The following is a 26,433-nucleotide window of genomic DNA, read 5'->3' on the forward strand; positions in this document are numbered from 1 at the left end:
TACACGAGCAGGTTTCTGTCTACTCTTACACAGGATGGTCAGAACATCGAGTTCAAGAATACTTCCAGTGGGCAGTGCAGGTGGTGAGGGGGCTTCAGGGAACAAACCGGCAACTAGAAGAAGCTCTAAAGCAGCTGTTTGAGGACCGGGGGCTGACACTCTGAGCGGTGCTTGGAGCCTTCGGGTAGCACAGACTCCAGCCTTGCCCAGGCCAGGGGAGGATTCATACCCCAGCGTTTTACTTCCACCTGAGCACCTGATTAGTTTAGTCCAGGTATCAGACAGACTAAAAACACTTGCTTTTTCTCACTCTGAAGGTCTCCCCCCAGAGCCAGGATTATGGGAATTGAATGCACCCCATCCATTTCTCACTCCCTTTCACCAGGCCCTGGCTCTGTCTGCTGTTATGTATGGTGGGATCTCTGGCCCCCTGGGGACTTGGGCTTATAAGTCGTAATAGAAAATAAAGCATTTTAGGTAAAGGTTCGAATTGCTGCTGCTCCTTCTCGGGCCTCCTGAGTGGGAAAGCAGTAGGTAGAATGCTGGCCAAGACTGCGGGCTTCAGCAAGGGAGGGTCCAGTTGTGTGCCCTCTGTACAGGTCCTTCAGGCTGAGGGCCTCGGCCCCTTCGAACCTGGGTTCCTTATCAGTGAGATGGGTTGTGTAATTATCTGGGTTAGATTATGTGGCGTCTGACATATAGAAACCCTAGTGGTATAGTTGTTAAGAGCTACGGCTGCTAACCAACAGGTCAGCAGTTTGAATCCACCAGGTGCTCCTTGGTAAATCCTATGGGGAAGTTCTGCCCTGTCCTACAGGGTCGCTTTGAGTCAGAATTGACTCGATGGCAATGGGTTTAGTTTTTTTTTTTTTTGGTTTTGACATATGGATGCTCAAGAAATGGAAGGGATCACAAATGTATTGAAAAAAGAGTGCCTCTCGCTAACTGGCAAACCTTGCTGGCACTGGAGGGACTCAGTAGCAATATGAAAGGACCAGGAGGGGGCTGCGGGTACCATACCCTAGACCGGAACGGAAACTTCAGGCAGTTCGCAGCCCACTCAAGGCCTTAGTACCCCGTTGCAGTCGACTCGATTCCAAAGCGTTATTAGACTGTGGGAATCCTTCGGTTGCTAAGCGACAGGAGCTTCCGGGCGTCCCTGGAAGTGTCCCTGGGACAGCGGCTGGAGGCGGAAGCGGTAGAGTTCCCCTGGCGCCGGGCTGGAGTAATCTCCGGGCGATGGTTTTTGATCGCTGTTGAGCTGTGGAGGCTTCTTGAAGCGCCATGAAAAGAGAACATCTGGGGGACGAGGAATTTGTTAGGTCAAAGGCCACTTTTTCTGGGGCTGCAATGAGTTTTTGCCCAAAAGAGGTCCCACTACAGGGTCTTTGTGAAGGTGAAAAGCAACACAAAAGTTGACTATAAAAAACGAGTTTCAACATGGTCCCAGATAAACGAATAAATGAAGCTTTGTGTAATTCTCTTCAGCCAGACCAGGATGTGGTACGTTTTGGAGAAAAAAAAAAATTCTTTAGTTTTGCAGATGTCGGATTACAGCAATCTTTACTTTCATCCTTACACTTTTTATTTACCTAAGTTTTTGAATAGTTTTTAAGTTTAAAGTTTCAGAACATTAACATTGACTCCCCCGCCCCGTCTGCCTTTAGAATGTAAAGATAAAAAGATTTTCATAAGGTGCTGGATGTTTTTACAAAACCTTTTCACCTGTTATCTCTTCTCTTGAATAACCTGGTGAGATAGGCAGGGTAGAACTATTCTCATTTTACAGAGAAGAAATACAAAGGTCAGAAAAGTGAGAAGACTTGCACATGGCCGAATAGATCAAGAGTGGCAGAACCAGGACCAGAATCCACGCCTCTTGACTCCCTCTCTACACACTGTTGGTCCTTTTTGATCAGAGAAGAGTGACCAGACTTGAAGTCAGCTCCAAGCACTGGACATTGTAAATAAAGATCAGGTCTGATTTGGCTTGTGGATCTGGGTTATGAGTCTGAGACTTCGTTAGTTAATCTGCTCTTGACCTGAGCCAGGATATTATTTTTTAATTCAGTAATTTTCTGAACAATCATAAACTTACAGAAAAGTTAGAGGTAACAGTACAAATGACTTTTTCCCATGAAGCATCTGAGATTAAGTTACTGATCTGATGCTTTATCACTTCTAAATAGTGTGTTTTTCCTACAAAGACACTCTCCTATACAGTAAAACCTGCAAAAGCTGGTACCTGCTTAAGGCAGAAACCTGTCAGAGAAGGAAAATGCAAGCGTTTTCCTGTAACAGAATGATAGAAAAGTGGTAAAGACTGCACCTTGTCAAAGGCAGGAAACTTCTGAGACCCAGAAAAACAAGGCAGTCCTGTCAAGTTCCAGCTCTCCCAGGTTTCACTGTATAACCAAACTACAACCACCACCATCAGATTAACTATACGTTACTAAATCTGTGATGATAGGGCACTTCACAACCTACACATATCCTGGTTCCAACTTGCCGAACAATCTGTCTTGGAAGAAGTACAACGAGAACGCTCCTTAGAAGCAAGGATGGGAAGACTGCATCTTACATACTTTGGACGTGTTGTCAAGGAGGATCAGTCCCTAGAGAAGGACATCACGCATGGCAATGTACAGGGTCAGCAGAAAAGAAGAAGACCCTCAATGAGGTGGATTAACACTGTGGCTGCAACAGTGCACTCAAGCATAACAATGATTTTAAGGGTGGCACAGGACTGGGCAGTGTTTCTTTCTGTTGTGCGCAGGGTCACTATGAGTCGAAACCGACTCCACGGCACCTAACAACAACTGGCCATACAACTTGTCCTTCTCCATAGAAACTTGATAGTTAAGTGGATGAAAGGCTGCAGGGAGAGACAGAATTCTATTTCCAGTGGTTGAATCTGCATCTGCATTATGTCCTGGCTCTGATTATAGCCCTAGAACTGAGGTTTTGACGGTAAGGGTTGCTACTTGTCTTAGATAGTAGGTCCACTTCCAAACTGTGTGTGCAAAACAATCACCTGGGGAGCTTGTTAAAAATGCACATTCCTTGGCTCCTACTCCCAGGAATTGGTTCAATGGATTGTGCCTCGGAATCTTTTTTTTTTTTTTCACCCTAAGTAGTAAAACAAGGTTTTGTTTCTTGCTCATGTTACACGCCAGCCTCAGGGCAGCTGTGGTCCATATATCTCCAGCATCCAGGCTGAAGGAGCAGTCCTCTTCGGGATAGGACAGAGATCTGTAGTTTCAACAAGCAATTCTCGCCATCTTGAACACATTGAGCAATGCTGCCTTAAGTAGTTCTCAAAGGCTCATATGCAGGATGAAAACAGCACTGTGCTTTCTGGCAGATGAATGATTTCACTGTACATCTAAGACCTCCAAAGATAATATCCTTTGTTCTGCTAATTTCCTAGGGGCTCAGAGATTCTCCCCTATCGTTTAATTCCAAGTTATACCGGCAGATAACACCTGCTATGATAAAGGTGGACATCACCCTTGGTAAAGTAGAGGGTCAGCGAAAAAGAAGACCCTCAAAGAGACGGACTGACACGATGGCTACGACAACAGACTCACGCATAACAACAGTCATGAGGATGACACAGGATGGGGCTGTTCTGTTGTGCACAGGGTCACTACGCGTTGGCACCTAACAAAAACAACATGATGTAATTGTAGCCCTGGTAGTGTAGCGGTTTAGAGCTCAGCTGCTGACCAAAAAGATTGGCAGTTTGAATCCACCAGGCGCTCCTTGGAAACCCTATAGGGCAGTTCTACTGGGTTGCCATGAGTCAGAATCGACTCTACAGCAATGGGTTGGTTTTTTGTTTTATGTGATGTAATTGATTAGCATCCTTTACTAATATGATTAGAGCTCACATTTGTTGAGATCTTATATGTACCAAAAAGGAGCCCTGGTGGCACAGTGGTTAAAGTGCTTGGCTGCTAAATGAAAGGTCAGTGGTTTGAATGAATTCCTACTCTGTGGGAAAAAGGTGTGGCAATCTGTTTCCGTAAAGATTTACAGCCTTGGAAACCCTATGGGGCAGTTCTACTCTGTCCTATACGGTCACTACGAGTTGGAATTGACTTCGCAGCAATGGGTTTTGTTTGGTATATGTACCAGGCACTATGCTAAGCACTTCATATTAGACACAGTTGAGAACGCAGACTTTACAGGTTTAGTATCATGCCTAAGGTCATACAACAAGTGGAGAAACTAGAATCTGAGCCCCGCAACAGGCCTGGATGGCCTGGAAGAACTCAGCTGTGTCACCCTTGAATCTTTAGGCAGCTAGCTGGCAGGCCCCAGGGACTTCCTCTAAAGGCCCCAAAGCAAGCTTTTCCCCTGAAGCGATTGTAACCACTGATTTATATGCTGCAGATGTTTTCTCCAAATCTGTTGTGTCTTAACCTTGATGTTTTCCATCATACAGGAACTTTCAATATTTTTTTGATGGTAAAATCTGTTTTATCTTTTCCCCTATGTCTTTTAGGCTTCTTGTTACTTTTTAGAAAAGACTTCCCCACACCAAAGGTATAAAGATAGCCTATGTTTTCTTCAGTAATTTTGTAGTTTTATTTTTTTCCACCTAGAATTTTTGTCTAAGCTATGAGGTAGAGCTCTATTACTTTAATAGACAGCCAGTTGTCTCAGAGTACTATTTATTAAATAATCCATTTTTGCCCCATTGGAACTACCACTTTTATCATAAACTAAATTCTTGTACACCTGGGTCTGTTTCTGGATCCTGTTTTGTTCCATCAGGTGGTCTATCTGAGCCCACTCCAGTTCCATACTGATTTAACCCATGGTTTTTCTTTTTTAGCTGCATAGTCCTTCTGGAAAACTGGCAAAGAAGTATCTTATCCCACCTCCCCAACTCACCAGCATCTTTCAGAACTGTCTTAGTATTCTCACACACTTCCTCTTCCAAATGAACTTCAGAACCTTTCAAATTCCAAAAAGTATCCATTCTCACTGGAATTACACTGAATTTATGGGTTGATTTGTGGAGAAACAAAATCTTTACAAGAGCATGATATGCATTTCATTTGGGTCGACTTACACAATGCTTATATTAGTCTTCAGCTGATTTGCTTAGATTTTATAGGTAGGCACTTCTATCATCTGCAAATAATGACAATGGTAACCCCTCATCACCCTCAGGGCGAGCAGTGCCCTGGTTGGTTTCTGACTTCACTGGGCATGTCTGTGGTGTCTGACTCTAGGATGCCATTCGCTGTTGGTTTCTGACAGAGACCTTTATTTAGATTAGGATGTTTCTTTTTAGTCTTAACTTACTAAGAGTTTGAACAAGGGATGGTTTTTAATTTTTACCAAGTATCTTTTCAGCATCTATAGAGACTATCAAAAATTTTTCTCTATTAATTGAAGCTGAAATAAAGGCTGGCAAGCAGCCATACTGCCTCCTAACTGACTCTACAGAGCCCTAGGCCCTGTGCCAGGAACTGAATGCTTCTGGGAAGGATGGCTGGAGGTGAAGCTTCGAGGCCTGACTATAGGGACTCTGCTGAAAGCCTTCTCCAGGTGCCCATGCACATGGGGTCTTAGAGGCTTCACTTTCTTTCCAGGGAAGGAAGTTTACTAGCGAAACCCCGTATGACAGGAAAGGGCTCTTGGGGACAGTGAGGTACAGAGCACGGGAACCAAGGCAAGAGTCAGGTAGGGCAGAGGACACCCCACACCTGCTGTCACCATACAAATCACACAGACCAAGTGCCCAGTATGAGATGGGATTTTGGTACCTGAAGTGTCCTCTGGCCACAACATAGTGTCCAGTCCTTACAGAGTCCTTCCTGCTGCACTGCACCCCCAGGCATGGCGTGCAGGCTGGGGAGCACTGAGTGGAGCCTCACGGAAAGCAGCTGGGCCTTCTCTTAGGAGAAATGGGGATTCCTTCTCCTCCACCCCAACTGCTAACTCTGGGTCCCTACCCCCAACTTCCAGAGTCACACTGCTGCTGCCTGTCACACCAGGATAAGTAGTCTACACACCCACAGCACTCCCCTTAGAGCCAGCTCTCACCTACAGTGACCCTGGTGCTGGGCTGTTACACACTTAGCCTCCCCTGACCTCTCCTGTCCCTGCTTCCTCTACATCCCATTTTGGGAAGAGGATGGTGGCTTGAGGCTTGTGCCCAGCTGGCCAGCCACTCACACCCCAAAGCTGAGTATGGCACCACCCACTCTGACCAATGGCCGCCTTTCCTTGTTCTCACCAGCATCTGCCCTATCTACACAGCACTGGGCTTGCAGGTTGCCCCCAAACACAGAAGCAACAATAAACAAAATGAGGGCAGGGCCCAGTCTGTCACAGTTCTGAGAAGCAGATCGGGACAGGGTATTCAATGTGGCTTGTCCAACCTGATCTCATGTTAAGGCAGTCCCTGTGGGTGAACTTTTCTTCAGGCCACAAGAAGCCCTAGCCTAAACGGAGACGAAAGGTGGCAATTTCCATGGGCTCCAAGTAGATGTCGGTGCTGTTGGAGGGCGGGGCTAGAGGGTACAGTAAGGTCAAGGAGGTTGGCTGCAGGAAACCCACATCCAGGCCATGGAAAAGGCTCCCCAGGGCCACCTGTGGAGAGGAGAGAAAGTGCAGCTGAGCTGGGTGCTGATACACTAGGTAACCAGCTCTTCATCTATCCCGGGTGTCACCTCTTTAAGAATCTGGCAGAAGCACTGGCCCTTCTCATGAGCAACATGCCTACATACACACAAGAGTTTGCCTACTATCTCAGGGGTTTAATATACCTGAAAGTCTGTCTGTGGATCCCAAGGTAGGAACCTTTGTTACACTGAACTATGAGCTCATTGAAGACAGGGACCATGTCTTGGTTCACTCCTGAATCACGGGAACCCAGCACACGTACACATTTATCACAAAACCTCTAAGAGCTTAGCAATCAACAGCATGATGGTATTTGGTGTTTTATTTCTGATATTTTCCACTTTGCTTAATAAAGGTCCCTACTCATGAAACACAAGTTCTCAGGCCATGTGCCTTGTCTGGAACTTGCCCTTGCCAAGCTTGGGTAGCTTTGAAAACATATCAGCAGCTTCCTTTTTCTCCCCAGGAAGCCCTACAAGGACAGTTTCCTCTCCACCCGGTGGCCCCACCTCAGTGCAGCCTCACCAAGCTCCTGCTCTGCCATTCACAGGAGCTCCATTTCCCTGCCCTCCTTTCATTCACACCTGTGCCCTGCTCACCTTGCCTTGGCTTGTAGTGCAGTTGAAGCCCAAGTTCTTGGCCTCAAGACCGCAGTCAAAACCCTTGCGGTGTAAGAGAAGTGCAGTCTCTGCTGAAGGCAAGGCATCGTCCTGGGGGACGGGACAAAAGGCAGTGATGGGACTTCAGGGAGTCGCAGCATCTCTGCCCCGAAGGCAGGACAGAGACAGGAACTGGTTCGGGTGAGGCGAGGCAAGGCAAGAATATGGCCATGGCCACAGAGGTACAGGGCTGAGTGGGACACTCACCTCAGCCTGAAGTGTCCTCAGGTTGAGCAGGTGGAAGTCACAGGGCAGTGGGGAAGCCAGAGGACGAAATGAGCGCAAACCAGGGCCTGGGATCTGCCTCTTGGCTACAGGCAGGGCGAGTGCTGGGGTGTTCAAGTACATGGAGGTCAGGTGGCTGAGAAGGGATGGGTAGCTGGTAGAACGGCCATCTTGGACCTGAAATATTGGTCCCCAAAAGTGGATGAGGGAGGGAAGCCAGGTTGGGGGGTGGGGGGAGATAAAAGCACATACAGGTCAGGGCCTTTGGGAGGAGCTTTCCTGATGTGTCTGTCGAAGGGGCCCTAGTACCTGGCTCCAGGCACTGTTGCGCCAACTGTTCAAGCGTGGCCACTTTCCAGCCTACACAACTCAGCAAGGACTATTTCTCTAGGCCATTTATTCTCCACCTTTTTTTTTTTTTTTGGCTTCCATATCACTAACACGAACAACACACTCCCATGAGTCACATCTCCCATCACAAAGCGAGATTCTCAGTGCAGGAAGGAGGATGGAAAAAAGGAAGATGCATGTTTCACTGTGAAGTACGGGCCTCTGGTTGAGGACATGTGCTCTGCAACACTCTGGCCTCAGGCATGACACCATATCCACAGCCCACTGGCCCTATGGCTCTGCCCACTAGGGACTACTCCCTTGATGGCTCACCTGGGCTTCACACTCAGCAGGCCTGAGCCAAACTTTCCTCCTGAGTGGCTGCTTTTCCTCCTCCTGGATTTCTATCCCAGCACCACCCTCCTGACTGCCCTGGATCCCAATTCCTCTCCCTTCCTCTCCATGCCAGGTAGTGCTAAACCTCTTCTACTCCACCCTTGCAGTGTCCCACACACCCACCCTGATGCCTCCGTCCCATGGCCTGAGTTCAAGCCACCTCCAGGTCCTGTCTAAATGCCCTGTAAACTGTTACCCCTGCCTCCGGTGTCCTTTCTGCACACCCACCCAATTCCCTGCCCTTAAGCGAAGAGCTCCCTGCCTCCAGGCTAAGTCTAGACTCCTTAGCTGGTACTTGGGCCCTCCACAGTCTGCCCCCGGCTCCTCCCCCCACCACGCTTCAGCCCAGCACCGACAAAAGGATTTCTGAAATGATGGAAATATTCCATAGCTGCACGATACGATCGTCATTAGCCACTTGTGGTCATCAAGCACTTGAAATGTGGCTAATACAAATGAAGAGATAAAGTTCTAATTTTATTTAGTTTTAATTCATTTCAATAGCAGTATATGTGGCTAGTGGCTACCATATTAGACAGCACAGTTCTAGTCTAACTGAATGACCTCATTGTTACTCCCTGTCAGATTGTCCCTCCTGCCACCCGCCTGGGCCTTGGTTCATGTATTTCAATCATTAGCCCCATTCATCAAAGCTCAGCTTGAGTGACACCTCCTCTAAGATGCTGTTCTAGGTCCCCGCAGCCTACAATCTTCTCCTCAGTACCACTGGGACATACTCATTTTCTACCTTGTATTTTTACACACCTATCTTATCCCCAACCCCACTCACGAGTAAACTCCTAGGGAGTGGAGTCTGTATCTTATGCATTTCTGTGTCCCTCTCAGTTCTTCAAACACAGCAGGTGCTCAGTGTTCATTTGATGAGAGAGTGACAAAGCCACAAAAAATACCAAAAACCAAACCCGTTGCTGAGTTGATTTGATTCCGACTCATAGCGACCCTACAGATGGAGTAGAACTGCCCCACTGGGTTTCCAAGGCTGCAATCTATATGGCAGCAGACTGCCACATCTTTCTCCTGCAGAGCAGCTGGTGGGTTTGAACGCCAGCCTTCTGGTTAGCAGCCAAGTACCTGACCATTGCACCACTAGATACTGGAAATGGCACACGGCAGGCTCTAACTCCCACCAACTCCCACAGCGGTTACAGCTTGCTAAGACTAGCTGTGCGCTCCCACCACTGCCCCTTACCTCTCGGTCACTGCTGCTGCCGGGGCAGGGATCAAGCCCCTAAACATGACTGCCAGTTTGGAGAAAAAAACCAGGCTGGTGGGGGCAAAGGAAGCCATGAGATGAGCAGGGTATAGCAGGGAGAGTTAGAAGATGCCGGGATGAGAGGGACGAGGAGGGGAGCACACAGGAAGGGGAAATGAACAGGAGGGACACAGGCGACAGGGTGACGGTGACGCTGGGAGGGAGGTACCAGGCTGCATGAAGTGGATTAGCAGAACGTCAGACTGCCTCTCACCACAGCCCTGCCAACTTCTCACCCTGAGCCCTCATTCAGCTCTACTCTCTCTACCCTTGGTCCAAGTCTACCTATGTTCCTTAAGCCCTAGGCTGGAACCCCCAGAACCACCCACAGGGACTGGCTTGAACTGACTTCCTGGGAGTTAGGCCCCGATTTTACCTCACTGACCACAGTTCGCCGTTCTAACAGGAGGCGGAAACGGTTGCAGGTTCTCTTGTTGTCCTTGAGCCCTTGGCCTAGGCCCCGGTTGTCATCCTGCATTAACCGCCGGTCCAAGATCACCTCCAGCTGGCCTGGGGAAGGTAACTGTGAGCCCCTGGCCCACCCCCCATTCCCAGGCAGATACTGACCCTTGGAAGAAGAGCCCAACCACAGGCCCTGAGGGACAAGTCCCTGAGGTGAAAAAGAAGCTGAGTCCCTCAGGAGAGAAAGAAGTCACAAAGCTTGCGAGGGAGCTTAGGGAAGAGGTGCTCCCACGCCCTAATTTTACAGATGAAACAAGAGCCCCAGAAGGGGGCAGGCTAACCCTGGCGGTTACTGCCCTGCTCTGTGACTCTGGAGTGCAGCCAGGCAGAGGCAACCAAACAGGGAGCCACACTGACTGAGACCAGCTACACAAATCAGAACAAACACACAAACAAGACTTGAATCAACAGCCACCCGTGGTGTGGCCGAAAACCCCCAATCTGGGCAGGCTTTTCCAGGTTGGGGCTGATTTTGCTGTGAATAAAACCCAGGTTCTCCTACTCTTGCTCCACATGGGCCAGTCAGAGAGCCCCAGCAGGCCAGACCAGAGCCAACGGCCTTAGTTGTGGGGAGGCATAGCCAGGTGGCTGAGCTCAAATTAGGTGTCATCTGAGGTTACAGGGCTGGGTAGGGGGGAGTACATGGGAGGGAAAGAGATGGCAGGCGATCACCTGGGAAAGGGCTCACTGCAATATGCTGGAATAAGGGTTTTCCCCAGAACCTGTTTTTCTTAAGGATCCCTTGAGGGGGCCCACACCAGCTTCTCCTGCACAGGTGGCCCTCTTTTCTCTTTCATCTCCCCAGCCCTTATTCTGACTTTTGTAGTTCCTGAGCTATCACATGGGGTTGCCTGGAGCCAGAAGTGACTGGACAACAACTAACAACCAACAACATCACTGAGAGAGATCTGAAAACTCTAAAATGGGTCCTTTGTATATAAAACAACCAGAGGGGACAAAGAGAACGAATCAGCTGGGGATACTGGCCTATAGTTAGGAGTCAATGAAGTGGATGGACCCACAGGAAACTTTTGCAACTGGCTGCTCCTAGGGAAAGGTATGGGGAAGCCATAATCCCCCTTCAGGAGTCAGGTCCTCACAGCTCTCACCCACCAGCCTACAGGCAGAGCCCGGCCCTGGCACTCTTGGCTCAGCCCTTCACAAAGGCTCAGTCCCACAGACAGGGAGACCCCAGCGCCTCCGGGGTCACCAAGCCCAAGATGTTCATTTTATGCTGAGGATATGGGAGGCACTGGGGCATGCCCAGAGTTACCCAGTGGGCAGTGCCCCTCATAACTTTGTTCTGATTTCTTAAGAAAGTCACTCTTTTTTAATGACTGTTAATAGGAAAACAAAGTGTATTTTTCTCCTTTCCTAAACATTTCATTATAACACTGAATTCACTTTTCAGATGATCCCTACTTACACCTCTGACTAAGAGAAGAAGGTTGCACACCTCAGCTGAGAATCACTATTCGATATGTGATGCTTCTTAGGGACCCCAGCTGTCTCCACTAGGGGTGCAGGTGACAGCAGTTGTCTGCCTTTCTCCTACACCCCCGTGTGACCAACAGAAGCTGTTAATAGCTCGCCCCTGCCCAAGCATAGAGGCGATGCAGACTGCAAGGAGGAGAGGGAGGCCTGCATGGCAGGAGGTCTGGGGGGTGGGTGGGGTTTTCTTTTCTTTTCCCTACTCACCATCACCAAGGCTGGAGACACCCAGGGCTTGTGCAGTGTGCAGAGTGAGGCGGTTCTTTGTGTCCTGGATGTAGGCCATGACGGGCATGGGGTAGAAGTTGGCCTGGAGAGGCAGCTTCTTCAGATACCGCCGTGGCTGTACCTGTGGGGACAAGACTAGCAGAGCAGGGCAGCTGGGCACCCTTTGCTCCCTCGGGGCCCCATCTAAAGTTGCCCTTGATCACTCTCTCTTCCGATTCCTCCCTCTGTCTCAGGACAGACCACCCCCTAAGCCTACGATGGAGGCAAAAATCAGTCCACATTCAGCTCCGTGGGGTCTCCAGGGCCCTTGGCCCAAGCAATCACCTGAAAGCCATTGAGGTCGGTGAAGAAGGTGCCCTGGCTGTCAATGTCCGTGCGCAGGCGCAGAGCCAGCTCCTTGTTGACGTAGTCCCGGATATCCACCAGGGATGACACATCTAGAGACAGCCCCTCCACCCCTGGGCACAGGGACAAGGGGAGAGCAGAAGAAAGGTAGGACCAGCCACAGCCCAAGGGACTCAGCCGTCAAAAATCAAGACTGAGCCAGGAGAAGTCTGGCCCCACTCCCCTGGCAAGTCCCAGGGCATTTTTGGTGACCTTTTCTCCAAGAGATTTAAACATCCTCATCTGGAAAGTTATATTTGTTGGGAACAAGAAATTTACCTACCAGTCTGAATGAAGAAGGGGCAGAAGGAAGAGCATGGGGCAGAAGGAAGAGCATGGGGCAGAAGGAAGAGCACAGCAAGCCATGGAGCCCACACCTCTCCCCAGAGGCCCTCCCTCACCCGCACAGCTCACCTGGCAGATTGTAAAGCCGGACCACCTGGTGAATGTGCTCATAGTAGGCAACCACCTCTGAGAAGAAAGGGCCTTCAGTGACACGCAGCACAGGGGGGTCCTTGGGGACATAGGGCTGGGGAAAGAGGCAGTGGCTGAGACCACAGCACAGAGAGAAAAGCTGGGAAGTGTCAGCCTAGGCTTGGGCAAGGGCAGTACTTGTTCCCAGCAGGCTCTGGCTTGGCACCCCTGGGCTGAGCTGGACGCAAGCCCCCAGTGAGAATTTCCCAGTGTTATAGACTGAACTGTGTCCCCCCAAAATACGTGTTGTAAATTCTAACCCCTATACCTGTGGATGTAATTCCATTTGGGAATACGGTTTTCTTTGTTCTGTTAATAAGGCCCTATCAGTGCAGGGTGTTATCTTAAACCTAACCACTTCTGAGATATTAAAAAAAGCAGATTGGGCACAGAAGCAAGGAAGCACAAACGGGGAAAAGATCTCCAAGGAACTTGGAGAAGTACACTAGAGAAACTGAGACAAGGACTTTCTGCCAGAGCAGACAGCAAGAAAGCCTTCCCCTAGAGCCGGTGCCCTGAATTCAGACTTCTAGCCTGAAGAGGAGAAAATAAATTTGTTTGTTAAAGCCACCCATTTGTGGTATTTCAGTTACAACAGCACTAAGAAACTAAGACAGAATTGGACCTAAGTCCCCATTGACAGTCCCCCAGCCACTCTACCTCCCAGAGGCAGCAAAGGCAGGGACCACTCTGGAGGAAGGCAGGGCCTTGGGTACCCTCCTCTTGGTAGGCCCATGCCCTTCCTCACTGCCTCAGTTCATCTGTCTCCGCATGCCTTCCCTGCAAGGGAGCCCGCCCAGGCCCCACTGGTTTTGCGAGGTGTCTTCAGGGTACCTTGGCCTCGCCATCAGGCAGGAAAAGGTAGGCTCCGCTCTTGTCTTTGGACGTGCGGGTGCCATAGGTGAAGAACTCCATGTCCACCCGCTGCTCCTGCTCTTCGTCCACCCTTCGGATGCTCTGCCAAAAAACACAGCCCTGACCCCTGGCCCCATGCCAGCACATCAGGCCTGCCCCCAGGAAGGCACGAATGAAGTTCCCCAAGGGGCTGAGCCCAGCTTCCCCGTGCTGGCTGCTGAGATGCCCATGCCTGTGTCCACCTTCCGTCAGGTGGCACCACAGCCACGGGCCCTGCAGACAGCTTGGCACTGCTCCAGGCCCCACTCCGCCAGTGCCCCCAACACACGCCCCTCCTCCAGCCCGGGCCCTTCCCCACCACCCCTGGCCCTTTACCTTGAGCAGCCCGGTAAGGCCTGAGAACCAGACCTGCATGTAGCGGTTGCTGAGGGCAAAGTCCGTGGTGCCAGAGTCAATGACGCGCACAGGGAATGCTTCGTGTTTGCTGACGGACAGCTGTCGGCCGTGTAGGTAGACGCGCACAGAGGAGGGCAGGCTCCGGTGCCCATCCAGGCCCTGTTGCAGCTGCAGCACGGTGAGGCCCAGGGCCGGCAGGCGCACGAGCACAGACACCTGCTGGCACAGGAGGGAGAGGAAGCACGGGCCACGCAGCGGCAACAGTTCTAGACACAGCCCTGGGATTGCAGTCTAGGCAGGCTGGCTTACTGAAAGGCCCAGCACCTACCCTTCCTGGGCCTCTGTCCCCACCCCGACAGTAGAAATGACATCGTTTGCCCCTTCCTCATCAGACTCTTACGAGTCTCAAATGATATTTGAAAAACTATGAAGTAGTAACCGCATGTTAGAGCTTCCAATAAATATCTGTTAAGTAAATGAACGCCAAGGACATCACAAATGTCATTTTTGCTATTATGGTTACCACAGAAACTGTCATCTTCTTTCCAAAGACAGACTCCATTTCTAAGGGTGACTGTCCTCTGGGCAACCCTCTCCCCAAGATTCCCACCCCCAAGCTGGGGAGTAAGCAGTGCCGCAGCAGGAGGGCGGGCAGCTGGTGTCGGTGGGCAGAGGGAGGCCCCGCCTCACCTGGTAGACGTCGGGCACCATTTCCGTGGCAGAGCTCCAGTGCGCACTGATCTGCACGGCCAGGGGCTGGCCCTCCTCTGAGAGCACACGCACCCAGGGTGAGCTGACCAGCAGGGACACCACGCTGAGCCGCTCCTGTTCTAGGGCGTTGAATAGCACCACATACCTGCCAACATAAGGTAGGCTGGCCCACTGGGCATGGGCTGGGGGGAGGTGCTAAAAGCCTGGGGTGGGTCTGTCTCTCAGCACAAGGCCTGGTATGGCCCACCTGGGTGAGGAATCCAGCTGGAGGACGGTGCGCTCTGGCAGGGCATCGTGATTGAGGCGGGTATCATCCTGGGTGTGAAGGGAAGATCCATGCTGGGGTTCGGCCTGACCCCGAGTCCTGCCTCCTCCCTGTGTGCCCGCTCCCTCAGCCTGTCCTGGCTGCGGATCACCAGCTGCACTGGACTCAGAACTCTCCCCCAGGGCAGGGAAGAAACAGGGGAGTGCCACCCTCACATGACAACTCTCAGGACCACCCCCTACCCCGCACACACACCTCTGGGGCAGGGCTCACCATCTGGAGGAAGGGCGCCTCAGGGTCAAAGTGATAGGTCTCCTTGTCTCCCAGCACCAGATAATGAGCTGCATTGATGATGACCTGCTTCAGACTGACCAGGGATCGCAGAAGCCTGTGGGTGGCGGAGGGCAGTGAAGAAGATGAGTGACGTAGGGTCTCCAAAACACTGCTCCAGTGAGGCTGTCCACCCTGCCAGCAGGACAAGCCCTCAGCCTGCCAGCTGGCCCGCCTACTGACGACCACATCCATCCTTTCCTGGGAAGGTGGGCAGGGGTTGTGGGGCTGATAGGGAAGAGAAAGGGTCCCACCTGACCCCGTAGTCCACCACGACTGCTTCCTTGGCGGTGCCAGTGATGGCATCGTGGTGCTGGAAGAGGCCCAGCGTGCGCCGAGCTTCCGTTAGAAGGATGAAGTTGGACAGCGGGTACTGGCTAACCCTTCCGGAGCGGCGGGCATGGGCCACAGCCAGACTGTACAGAATCTCTGCCCCCCTGCCCAGAGAGAGGAGTTACCCACCGGCTGGCACAGGTCCCCAGGGCCCCACCCTTGCTCTCCAAGCAATAGCTTGATCCCCTTCTTCCCCACCACTTTTCTACTTGCCTTATTCTCTACGGAAACCCTGGTGGTGTAGTGGTTAAGTGCTACGGCTGCTAACCAAGAGGCTGGCAGTTCGAATCTGCCAGGCGCTCCTTGGAAACCCTGTGCGGCAGTTCTACTCTGTCCTATAGGGTCGCTATGAGTTGAAATCGACTCGACAGCAGTGGGTTTGGGTTTTGTTCTCTACACCCTTCTAGTCCCTGCTGGATCCAGCCCCTCCCCAAACCCCAAATGCTCCTCCCACTAGCTCCAGCCTGGGAAAGAGGGGTCTCACCGCAGGTGGGCTTCCAGGACTCGATCCAAGCTCTTGTAGAAAGGCCGAGAAGTGTAGTAACCTGTCCAGTAATGATCCTCCCGGTCCGCGTAGGAGAAGAAATCCCCGCTCAGCACAGGAAACCCGGGAGGCCGAGCCCCTGGCTCCACCCCTGTCCTCTTGTACAGAGCGTCGAAATAGTCAGAGAGGGTGCCAAACTGGGCCTGTAGGGACCCCAAAAACCCACTCCCCTCAGTTCCGGAGCCTCCTGGGAGTTGTGGCCACAGTGCTGCAGCATGGGGTGAGGGCGGGGGCTGTGACTAAGCAGAGGAGTCACTACATGTCACTCCCTCTGGGCTTCACAGAGAAGCTGGGAGCCAGGGAGAGAATTCTGACAGACAAGGAAAACCCTGCTACAGATGGAATGAGCGGCTGCTTTGGAGCCAGTGATGGGGAGCACAGATCCTCACAGGAAGGAGGGGCTGCGGCACTGCTGAGGCCCCTCCCTGGCTGAGCACCTGCACATGGAAGTCGGCTTTGCTGTTGAGGAAGTCAAAGAGTCGCTGGTAGTTGAAGAACTGGGCATCCCACTCCTGGGGCTTGTCATATCGGAAGTCATCACCGAGTGGCACCAGGACGACATTGCTTCGGAACAGCCGGGACTTCTTCCGGTACTGGTCCAGAAGCAGGGCTGCCCTGTGGGCAGGAAAGGACAGGGCCCACCATGAGGCCTCAGCATCAGAGTGTCCCCCTGCAGGGCCATCCCTGAGCCGGTCCCCTGAAACATCCCCATCAAGAAGCACTTCCGCCTGCATGTGAATACTCCTGAGAGGCCAGCGCCAAAGGGACCCAGCGTTCTCCAGACGGTTCTGACAATCCAAGAGGTCTCCCTTTGTGAGGCTGGAATTTATGGCTTTAATTCCCTGACCCTAGTTCTGCCCTCTGACACTACACAGAACAAATCAATCCTCTTCCCATGATCATCCTTCAGATCAAAGACGTGCTTACATTCCTTGCTTTCTCTTCAGGCTCTACAATCCCAGCTCCCCCATCTACATGGTCCCCACACAGCATTGTCTGGAATCTGCTCACCTCCAGCTCCCTGACAGCACCAGTGTGCCAGCGTCCCTCAGAGTGAAGGGCCCAGCGCTAAGTACAGGAGCCTGGGGTGGCAATCAGCAAAGGAAGGACAAACCACCCCCTCAGTCTGGCCCGGAACTTCCCTCAGAGCAGTGTGTTCCCACGGGCGTGTTTGGCAGCCACCATACCACCCCTCACTGTACTTAATGTCATTTATGGTGTTCTCTGTATCTGTGGCTGAAAGAGGCCTTTTCTCCTCATCCTGAACTTTCACACTCTGCTTTCTGAAGCTAAGCCCCATTCGTATCACATAAATCTTATCTGGTTGGATGTGACCCACATCCTAGCCTGTTGAGATCTTTTGGGGTCTGGACTCTGACGCTCCAGCCTCATCGTGCCCACCAGTGCATGATGCAGCACAGGCAGGGAGTGAAGCGCCTGGACTCTGAGGCCAGACCACGCCAATGCCGGCTCTGCAATTACTGGCTGAGCAACTTCGAGCAAGTTATTTAACCTCTCTGTGCCTCACTTTCTGTAAAATGAGGATAACATCAGTAGCCAGATACCCTCATAACATCACCGAACCAAACCCACAGCTGTTCAATCAACTCCGACTCATAGAAACCATATAGCTTGTAAGACAGAGAAGTGCCCCACAGGTAGTGTCTCGTGGATTCAAACTGCTGACCTTTTGGTTAGCAGCCAAGCTCTTAACCACTGTGCCACCAGGGCTCTCTCATAATGTTAAGAGGAGTAAAATAGATTGAATGAGCTGATATTTGTAAAGCACTTAGAATACTGCCTGGCACACAGTAAACCAAACTGAAACCAAACCCAGTGCTGTCGAGTTGATTCCAACTCATAGTGACCCTATAGAACAGAGCAGGACTGCCCCATAGGGTTTCCAAGGAGTGGCTGGTGGATTCGGACTGCTGACCTCTTGGTTAGCAGCCAAGCTCTTAATCACTGTACCACCAGAGCCCCAACTACATATTAAAAAAAAAAAAAAAAAAAACACAATTGCTGTTGAGACGATCCCGACTCGCAGTAACTCCATGTGTGTCAGAGTAGAACTGTGCTCCGTAGGGTTTTCAATGGCTGATTTGGAAATGGATTGCCAGGTCTTTCTTCCAAGGCACCTCTAGGGAGACTCGAGCCTCCAAATTTTCAGTTAGCAGCTGAGCACATTAACCACCCAGAGATTCCTACCCATTGCCGTAGTCGATTCTGACTCATAGTGACCCCATAGAACTGAGAACTGCCCCACAGAGTTTCTAAGACTGTAAATCTTTATGGAAGCAGACTGCCACATCTTTCTCCCATGGAGTGGCTGGTAAGTTCGAACACCCTCTCTCTCAGTTAACAGCCAAGCTCTTAACCACTGTGCCAACAGGGCTACTTTCAAAGACTCTTAAGAACTACATAAGCATTTGTTATTTTCTGTATTTCACTCAAAATGTTGGTAAAACAAATGGGAAAATAAAGCCCTCTAACAAATCATTAGAATTCCCTTCCTCTTTTTAGACCAACCTATTAATTGGCATGTGATGGGTGTCCCAGTCCAACGAGCCACCAATCTACTGAACCGTACTGGCCTAACTTGTGCTTTCCTATTTTGTTCTCAAGGATATCAAGAGAGGATGCTTCAAATACTACCGTTCCCTAAGTGATCAGTCTAGTAATCTGTTCGAAGGAGAAAATGCAGTTCTCTCTCAGGGCTTGCTCTCTGTAAAACTAGGTTGGCAACTTTAGATCCCAGTTGCTGCTTTAAGAAAATCCAGGCTTGAATAGCTCTAGATTCTTGTCTGGAAGCAGCATTCAGGTTTCTGGATTCTGGAAACAAAAGGCCCCTTTCTTTCTCCTTTGGTCACATATTTCACCTCCTGGACATTGTGGAAATCCAAGCATTGCAACATGAAAACCAGTTCAGTTGTTATATTCTTAAGGCCAGTTGGTTCTGGCTGAACCTCTGTCTCAATCATTCTTTATCAGCATTTCTCCAGGGGGGCTGACTTTAACAAAAGCGAAATCTAGTACAAAAAACCCATTGCCATCAAGTCCATTCCAACTCACAGCGACCCTACAGGACAGAGTAAAACTGCCCCATAGTTTCCAAGGAGCACCTCATGGATTCGAACTGCCGACCTTTTGGTAAGCAGCCGTAGCGCTTAATCACTACACCACCAGGGTTTCTGTGAAATCTATAACGGGTCCCTAAAGGTCCTCTCAAAGAGAACGGGCCTTTCCTTGGAAGCTGAAGCTGTTTTGTGGGATTCAGGTGAATCTGAAGATCTCTGGGAGAATGGGATTCCCAGTCAACTGACCCCTGAGGCTCCTGGCTGGATTAGGGCCAAGTCAGAATGCCCAGGCTAACTTAGGGCAGTCTGCAGGCAATGTACTTAATTTGAGACTCATTCACCTCTGAGTCAGTCAACTGACTCTAACAGTTCGCTAGGACACTTGTAAGCATACTCATCTGAGGAAAATCAAAACATTCCAGGGAAGGTGATTCCTCAGAGCCCTCCCAACTTTCCAAGGAGACGAAGTATGGGGCCACCACTATGACTGCCATGGGCCCAAACCCATCGCCCAAGCCCAACTCCCCCATTTTATGGAAGCTCAGCCACGGCCAGGCTGAGGCAGGCAGCCCCCTACTGAGAGAGCCCAGCCCAGAAGCCAGGTCTCCTGACTCCTCTGTGGGCTGTAGACAGCAACCCACATGCAGCCCAGAGCTGGAAGCAAATACCTCTCAGCCACGTTGGCCTCCGTGATAGCCCGGGGTGGCACCTTCCAAGGGCAATTGATGCGGCCTCCAGGCAAGCGTTTGAAATCAAACTGGCAGCAGATCTTGGGATCTGGGCCACAGGTGTGGGGGACGTCATAGCTGTAGAAGGGCATCATGTGGCAGAAGATGTCTGTGCTGGAGTCTGAGTCTGTAGAAGACACACCATGTCGTCAGCCACCAGCAGAAAGCCTCTGGAGCTGGGCACAGGGACACCAAAAGGCGAGGGTCTGAGCTGGTTAAAGGCAGCCCTGACAAAGGTGAGGCTCCAACTGGGCTTAAGGATACGGAAGACATGCAAGTCAGGGGTCAGGACACAGGGAGGGCCCAGAGCCCTGTGGATCCGCCAGGGAGGTGACCCACGGTAGGCTCAGGCCCCCAGGAACAGACATCAGGCCCTGTAGGTCAATGGGACCCTGCCCAACGTGAAGGAGTGACCGCTCCTGGCTCAGGCCCCCAGGAACAGACATCAGGCCCTGTAGGTCAACGGGACCCTGCCCAACGTGAGGGAGTGACCGCTCCGGGCTCAGGCCCCCAGGGACAGACATCAGGCCCTGTAGGTCAACGGGACCCTGCCCAACGTGAGGGAGTGACCACTCCTGGCTCAGGCCCCCAGGGACAGACATCAGGCCCTGTAGGTCAACGGGACCCTGCCCAACGTGAGGGAGTGACCGCTCCTGGCTCAGGCCCCCAGGGACAGACATCAGGCCCTGTAGGTCAACGGGACCCTGCCCAACGTGAGGGAGTGACCGCTCCTGGCAGCCTGTCCGGTGCTTGTGGTCCGGTCCGGAGAGCCTGCTGCTGCTGAGGTGATTACAACTCGTGTGGACCCCAGGTGTGACAGAGTAGAACTGTTCCATCCGGTTTTCACGGCTGTAATCGTTACGGCTGACCTGCTGATGTGGTCAATTCTGACTCACAACAACGCTGAAGGACAGAGAAGAACTGCCCTATGGGGTTTCTGAGGCTATCATCTTTATAAAAACAGACTGCCACATCTTTCTCCAAAGTGGCTGGTGGGTTCAAACCGCCAACCCTGCAGTTAGCTTAACTGCTGCTGAGGGAGAGAGACTGGGCAGTCTACTTCCATAAAGATTACGGCCTAGGAAACCCTATGAGGCAGTTCTACCCTGTCCTATAGGGTCACTGAGTCAGAATCGACTCAACAGCAATGGGAATCTTTATGGAAACAGATCACCAGGCCTTTCTTCCACAGTGCCGCTAGGTGGGTTTGAACCACCAACCTTTAGACTAAGAGTTGAGCATAAACCATCTGTGCCACCCAGAGACCTTTGGTCTGAAGAGCAACAGGGCCATAATTCTGATACCCCTGCTCTTCCCAGGGAGAAATATGTCCTGGTGGCCCCTCCACCCCACCTGGCCTTACCCCATGTCTGCCTCCACATGAACTCCAGGCTGTGGGTGGCAGCAAAGTGCTTCTTGATGGCATAGTGTACCCTCTGAATCAGCATGCTAGTCAGGTTGGCACGACGCAGCAGGTAAGGCATGGTGGAGCTGTGTCCAAAGGGGTCCACTGCCCAGCCAGAGCGTGGGGTTGCACCTGGGCAAGGGCACGGAAGTCAAAGGCCCTGAACACGTTAGGCCTGGCCTCTCGGCCTCCCAGATGCTGGGACCTCAGTTCCTGCCTTGACAAGCAGTGGTCAAATGCCATCTCACCAGGCCCACACCAGTGGAATTCGCCTAGAAAGGAACCACCCCCTGACGTCCCTGTGCCTTATAGCACTCTGACGTCCTCTGGACCCCATCTACGGGCACAGGCTTCTTTCCCTAAGTCTGGACTTACCGAGGTTTTTTTCCAGCCACTGGTGGCCCTCGATGAGCTGGTCAATCAATGCAAAGTAGTGGGAGTTGGCTTCATCAGGCATGACCCAGCCTCCTGTTGCAATCTCCAGCTGCCCGTTTCCCACCAGCCTATAGTTAGGGACTCACGCTCAGCATGGGGTGGAGACTCTTTCCCAGGCCTGCTCTAGAACTACCAACCAGAAGATGGTGGGGCTGTGTGCAGCCTTGGGAAGCCAATGCACCAAACCCAGGACCAAGAGAACACACACAGGCCCCCCCTTTCCCTCCAGCCACCCTCCATGTTGCCCTAGGTCCTGTTTATCTCTGAACCTCTATCCACGCTTCCAGTGCCAAGGCCCCAAGCTCTCTCTTCACTTATGCTCATACAGACTTGGATCTCTCCTACTAAACCACCAGTTGTTGTTGAGTCAATTGACTAATGGGAACTCCATGTGTGTCAGAATAGAACTGTGCTCCGTAGGGTTTTCAATGGCTGATTTTTCAGAAGTAGATTACGAGGCCTCTCTCCCGAGGCACCTGAGCAGACTCAAACCTCCATCCTTTCAGCTGGCAGCTGAGTGTGCTGTTTGTACCACCCAGGGACTCTCTATACCAATGTTGTTGTTGTTAGGTGCCGTCAAGTCAGCCCCCAACTTATGGTAATGCCATGCACAACAGGATCAGGCTATTATGATCTATACAGTTTTCACTGGCTGATTTTCAGAAGTAAATCCCCAGGCCATCCTTCCTAGTCTTAGTCTGGAAGCTCTGCTGAAACCTGTTCAGCATCACAGCAACACGCAAGCCTCCACTGACAGATGGGTGGTAGCTGCTCATGAGGTGCACTGGCTGGGAATTGAACCCAGGTCTCCTACATGGAAGGCAAAAATTCTACCACTGAACCACCACTACCCTCTCTCCTAATGCTAGCGACTCTCAAACCAGTCCTTGCCTTCTCATTCCCATCCTGTCTACCACCACCCCACCATAGTTCCCTTTGCCTCGCCCTGCCACCTTGGCACCCACAGCTTAAGGCGAGACCTACACAGCCAGATGTGGGGCCCAGATGACCTTCCTCCATTCTTTTAGCTCCTAAACAGCCCTCCTATGACTCCCCGACTGGCACTGGCCTTCGGACTGCTGCTCTCTTTTGGGCATTGATGTTGTCCCACCACTTGGCAAAGAAGGAGACCTCTGCCCAGAGGAAGCGCCGCCGAGGGTCCTCTTGCAGCTTGGCCACCATGCTGTTGAGGATGTGCTGGGTCTGCTCTGTGTAATACTTGTCAAAGGTCTTGATCCAGCCTGGAGGGCCGACACAGTCCCCTGAGGACTCCACCAGCTTCTTCAACTGTCCCTCCCGCACCCTAGCTGTCAGAAAGCCTGCTATGCACCCCAGCCCCCAGGGGCCTGTGGGCCCTCACCTGGGTCATTATGAGAGTGGGGCACCACAAAGACCTGCAGGTCTTCAGCATCCCAGTCGTGGGGGCTGTAGGAGATGTCGAAGCCTTGCTTCCACACGCCACCATCCACGTTGTCAAACGGCAACTCCTCTGATACAGTCAGCACCTGCCAGGCAGGAGAGGAGCTCAGGGCCCCATCCGTGGCTACCATGGGTCCCTGCCACTCTGACTCTTACCTGGAGGTCTGGCTTCTGCCCCTGGCCCCCCAAGGCAAACTGGCAGTCCTGAGGGGAGATGGAGAAGAAGCTGGGCCGGGGCTCTGGTGGCACCACCCAGGAGCCGTTGGCCGTGTAGTAGGGCAGCAGGGCCGGCGGGCCCTCTGCGTTGGCCGTCAGCTCCAGTACGGAGTCCTTGATGTGGCTGATGATCTCATGGTTCTCTTCCAACAGCTGTTCCAGCTGCTCAATGCGGTTCTGCAGCACAGAAATTTGGCTCTGCCAAAAAACCAGAGCAATCACCCACAGCCCCTTAGGCCAGACGGGATCTCTGCTCAGGGTGCACCACCTGAGGCCCGACTACAATCCTTCCCTTCTCGAAAGAAGGCAGGGCCAGGAGCCTACAAGGACTGATGGGTCTGGTCAGATAAGGAAGATGTGTAAATCAGTACTGAGGACCACCATCCACACGGGTTGGGAGTTACCATTAGCCTCTAGCTAAGGGATGGCAGAGATCTCCTCTCACGTGCCTATTCTGAACCATCGGTGTCGGCTGTCTGGAGTACCATGCTGAGAAGGATTGCACTGGGGCTCAGTGGGAAAGAATGCTGCAATCAATTAACAACGCCTGCCAAGAATTCAGGACAGAGTAGTGATACATACTGCCATTTCCCTTCTTTCTGTCATTGCTATTTTTCACTTGGGTTTCTAGAAAACCTGCCTATTGGGAAGGAATGCTCCTGTCCTGGGCTGATGTGACCCTCCTGCTCGTGGGATACCCTGAGTCCAGGTGACTTAAATTTGAAGAGGTCAGCAACCAGGCGTGACTCACCCGGGGGAAGTTGCCACCGTTCTGGTGCCGGGTGGGATCGTGCTGCACTCGATCCAGCATGAGGTAGAGTGAGAAGACCGCCACGCAGAAGATCGCAGCCCCACACACTGTCACCTGCTTTTTCAGCTTCATTCTGGCCTCCACACACACCTGGCGGAATGAACACCACCTGTGGCAGGAGCACACAAAATCTCCACCTTTCACCAAATGCCCCAATGACATCCTAAGAGCCGTTCCCCAGGAACACCTAGTTGCCTAACTCCAAAGACAGCAAGCTTCTCAGCCCCAAATCCCAACACTGGCTGTGAACTTGATTTTATTCTCTTGACCAAAAATCAGCCATTGTAGCACATCTGGGGCTGGTCCTGCCTGGTCCTGGTAGCAGTTCTGCCATAGAGTGGAGATGGTGCTCTCCCTTCCTCTCTCAGGCTGATGCCATTAAAAAAAAAAAAAAAAAAAAAAATTCTTTAGAAAAACGGGGGAAGGATGCAGACCTCATATTCTAGGAGAGACCAGACTTAATGGTCTGAGACTGGAAGGACCCCAGAAGTCATGGCCCCCCAGACTCTCTGTTAGCCCAAACCTAAAACCATTCCCGAAGCCAACTCTTCAGACAAAGATTAGACTGGACTATAAAACATGAAATGATACTGGTGAGGAGTGTGCTTCTTAGCTCAAGTGGACACATGAGACTATGTGGGCAGCTCCTGTCTGGAGGTGAGATGAGAAGGCAGAGGGGGACAGGAGCTGGCTGAATGGACACGGGAGATACACGGTGGAGAGGAGGAGTGTGCTGTCACATAACAATGTGTGTATAAGATTTTGTATGAGAAACTGACTTTAATTGTAAACTTTCACTTAAAGCACAATAAAAAATAAATAAAAATTTTTCGGATAACAAACTTCTCACTCTCTGACTCCAGGAGTTCACCACACCATCTCCTGATATAACCAGCTTCCCAGTTGAGCTTGTTTGTCTACAAGAATAGCAGAGGCCAGCTAAAGAAAGTGTGTCCATTCTCTTTGGCCATGTGCTTCCAGTTCTAGAGAAACAAGCTGGTATCTACTTTGTGTAGCAGAAAGGGTAAGAGACTGGCAGGTAAGCCTTCCTACCTGCCCTCTCGACAGACACTCATCAGAAACAGCTCCTCCCTCATTAAGGATACAGACTGAATAAAAACAAGAAAGATGTTTGTTTCTAACATAAGGCAAGTCCTGTCTTCTCCCAGTTAGTTCTGATTCTTGCGCTTGGTAACTTGCCGAGGCTTAGAGAGCACTTAGGGGACCCCTGGGAAGGTCCGTGGCAGCCAGCACTGAAGCTTAAGGTCCCCTGGACAATGAATGGCTGGGCACAGCTGCTTGGTTATGGGCAACTTCAGAGGACCGCATGGCCCACGGCCCCCACTTGCCTGCTCAGGGGAGGACGCTAGCTGCTGGGCCGAGCGTAGGCGACGCCGCCGCTTCGGAGTCTGCTCTGTGGGCCCTGGGGCCGAGGAGCTCTGTCGCCTCTGCCTTGTGCCCTACTTAGCGCGATCTGATTCCGCTTAGAAGCCTCCGGGCAGTATTTTTAGCCCTTGGAGGCTGGGTCCAGGCCAAAGAGGGTTGAGCACACGAGAGCGGGCACCTGCCGCCCACCCGGCTTCCTCTGGCTCCCCTGGGCCGCGGCCCTCCCCCACTCTGCCAGCCCCTCGGACCGCAACGACAGCTGCCCGGCCCGGAGGCCCGGAACCCCGGAGCCTCCGACCCCGCGGCGCCGCTCGCGCTCCTGCCGCCCCGGCCCGGCCGCGCCCGCCGGAGCCCTCCCCGCGCCAGCCTGGCGCGTTACCGTGTGCGGCCGGCCTCCGCGCCGCTCCCGGCCCCGTTGGCCGCTCCGCCGCCCTCACATACCCGGGGGCGGCCGCCTGCGCGCAGGCAGCGATGCAGGCCGAGGCGGGCGCCAGCCCACCCGTCGCCCCGGCTCCGCAGCAGCGCGCTCCGCTGCGCCCCGCCTCTTGCGGCCGCCGGGCCCAGCAGCGTGCGGGGCGGGGACAGCCGCGCGCCCAGCCCCGCCTGCCCGCCCCGGCCCCGCCACCGGCCGCTGTGCGCCTCGCTGGGGCCGCGGGCCGCCTCCCTGGCCGCTCCGACCCGCCGCCCGCGCTCCCCGCGGCGTGGACCCGGCGTCGACCCCCGCGGCCGCAGTGCGCAGCCGCAGCCCGGGCCTCGGCGCGCTGCGGAACCGTGCGGAGGGGCGCGCAACTTTATTTTTTCTGTCCGAGGTTGGGATAAACCACATCGTCAAAGAGTAGTGGAATGGTGGAAGCGGCGGAGTACGTTCTCCGCGGTCCCGCCCTGTTCTGGTCTAGGTAGCCCGAGTTTTAGGTAGTTCTCTCTTCTAAGGCAAAAGCGTGCTGCCTCCTGTTGG

The 26,433-nt window shown here is 52.4% G+C and overlaps 2 protein-coding genes across 8 annotated transcripts in view; one reads left to right on the forward strand and one right to left on the reverse strand.

Moving 5' to 3' along the window:
* HDDC3 (HD domain containing 3) overlaps positions 1 to 5,249 on the forward strand; it is a 10,097-nt gene extending 4,848 nt beyond the window's left edge. The window contains exon 4 of the mRNA XM_003413882.4: positions 34 to 5,249. Coding sequence (XP_003413930.1) covers positions 34 to 164 — 131 coding nt within the window. The 3' untranslated portion in view covers positions 165 to 5,249. The remainder of the gene's footprint in view (positions 1 to 33) is intronic.
* On the reverse strand, positions 4,555 to 25,936 carry MAN2A2 (mannosidase alpha class 2A member 2). 7 transcript variants are annotated; one of them, XM_023553009.2, is made up of 25 exons: positions 24,033 to 24,464; positions 23,222 to 23,479; positions 23,007 to 23,151; positions 22,716 to 22,887; positions 21,587 to 21,714; positions 21,170 to 21,343; positions 19,747 to 19,933; positions 16,439 to 16,616; positions 15,942 to 16,144; positions 15,379 to 15,561; positions 15,068 to 15,182; positions 14,777 to 14,844; positions 14,509 to 14,674; positions 13,798 to 14,034; positions 13,402 to 13,524; positions 12,508 to 12,622; positions 12,034 to 12,167; positions 11,689 to 11,830; positions 9,914 to 10,038; positions 9,765 to 9,772; positions 9,477 to 9,540; positions 9,083 to 9,094; positions 7,512 to 7,706; positions 7,245 to 7,355; positions 4,555 to 6,612 (listed from the first exon to the last, which is right to left on the reverse strand). In XM_023553009.2, exons 1-25 carry the CDS (start codon positions 24,252 to 24,254, stop codon positions 6,460 to 6,462), a joined length of 3,618 nt encoding a protein of 1,205 aa, XP_023408777.2. In that variant the 5' UTR covers positions 24,255 to 24,464; the 3' UTR covers positions 4,555 to 6,459. The 7 variants fall into 7 exon arrangements, with proteins under 7 accessions (XP_023408777.2, XP_064123219.1, XP_003413929.2 ...); XM_064267149.1 differs by lacking the exons at positions 9,083 to 9,094; positions 9,477 to 9,540; positions 9,765 to 9,772 and adding an exon at positions 25,920 to 25,936 and having other exon boundaries at positions 9,905 to 10,038; positions 24,033 to 24,182; XM_003413881.4 differs by lacking the exons at positions 9,083 to 9,094; positions 9,477 to 9,540; positions 9,765 to 9,772 and adding an exon at positions 25,858 to 25,933 and having other exon boundaries at positions 9,905 to 10,038; positions 24,033 to 24,182.
* Positions 25,937 to 26,433: the final 497 nt, after the last annotated feature.

The sequence above is a fragment of the Loxodonta africana genome, chromosome 13 (assembly GCF_030014295.1).
Source record: "Loxodonta africana isolate mLoxAfr1 chromosome 13, mLoxAfr1.hap2, whole genome shotgun sequence".
In the NCBI taxonomy this organism is placed as follows: domain Eukaryota; kingdom Metazoa; phylum Chordata; class Mammalia; order Proboscidea; family Elephantidae; genus Loxodonta; species Loxodonta africana.

Coding starts and splice junctions, on each gene's coding strand:
- MAN2A2 (XM_023553009.2), bottom strand. CDS start 24,254: ATGTCATTGGGGCATTTGGTGAAAGGTGGAGATTTTGTGTGCTCCTGC. Junction 19,934..21,169: donor CATGTGGAGGCAGACATGGG/GTAAGGCCAGGT, acceptor TGTCTTCTACAG/ACTCAGACTCCAGCACAGAC. Junction 10,039..11,688: donor TGTCTCCAGCCTTGGTGATG/GTGAGTAGGGAA, acceptor TACCTTCCCCAG/GCCAGCTGGAGGTGATCTTG.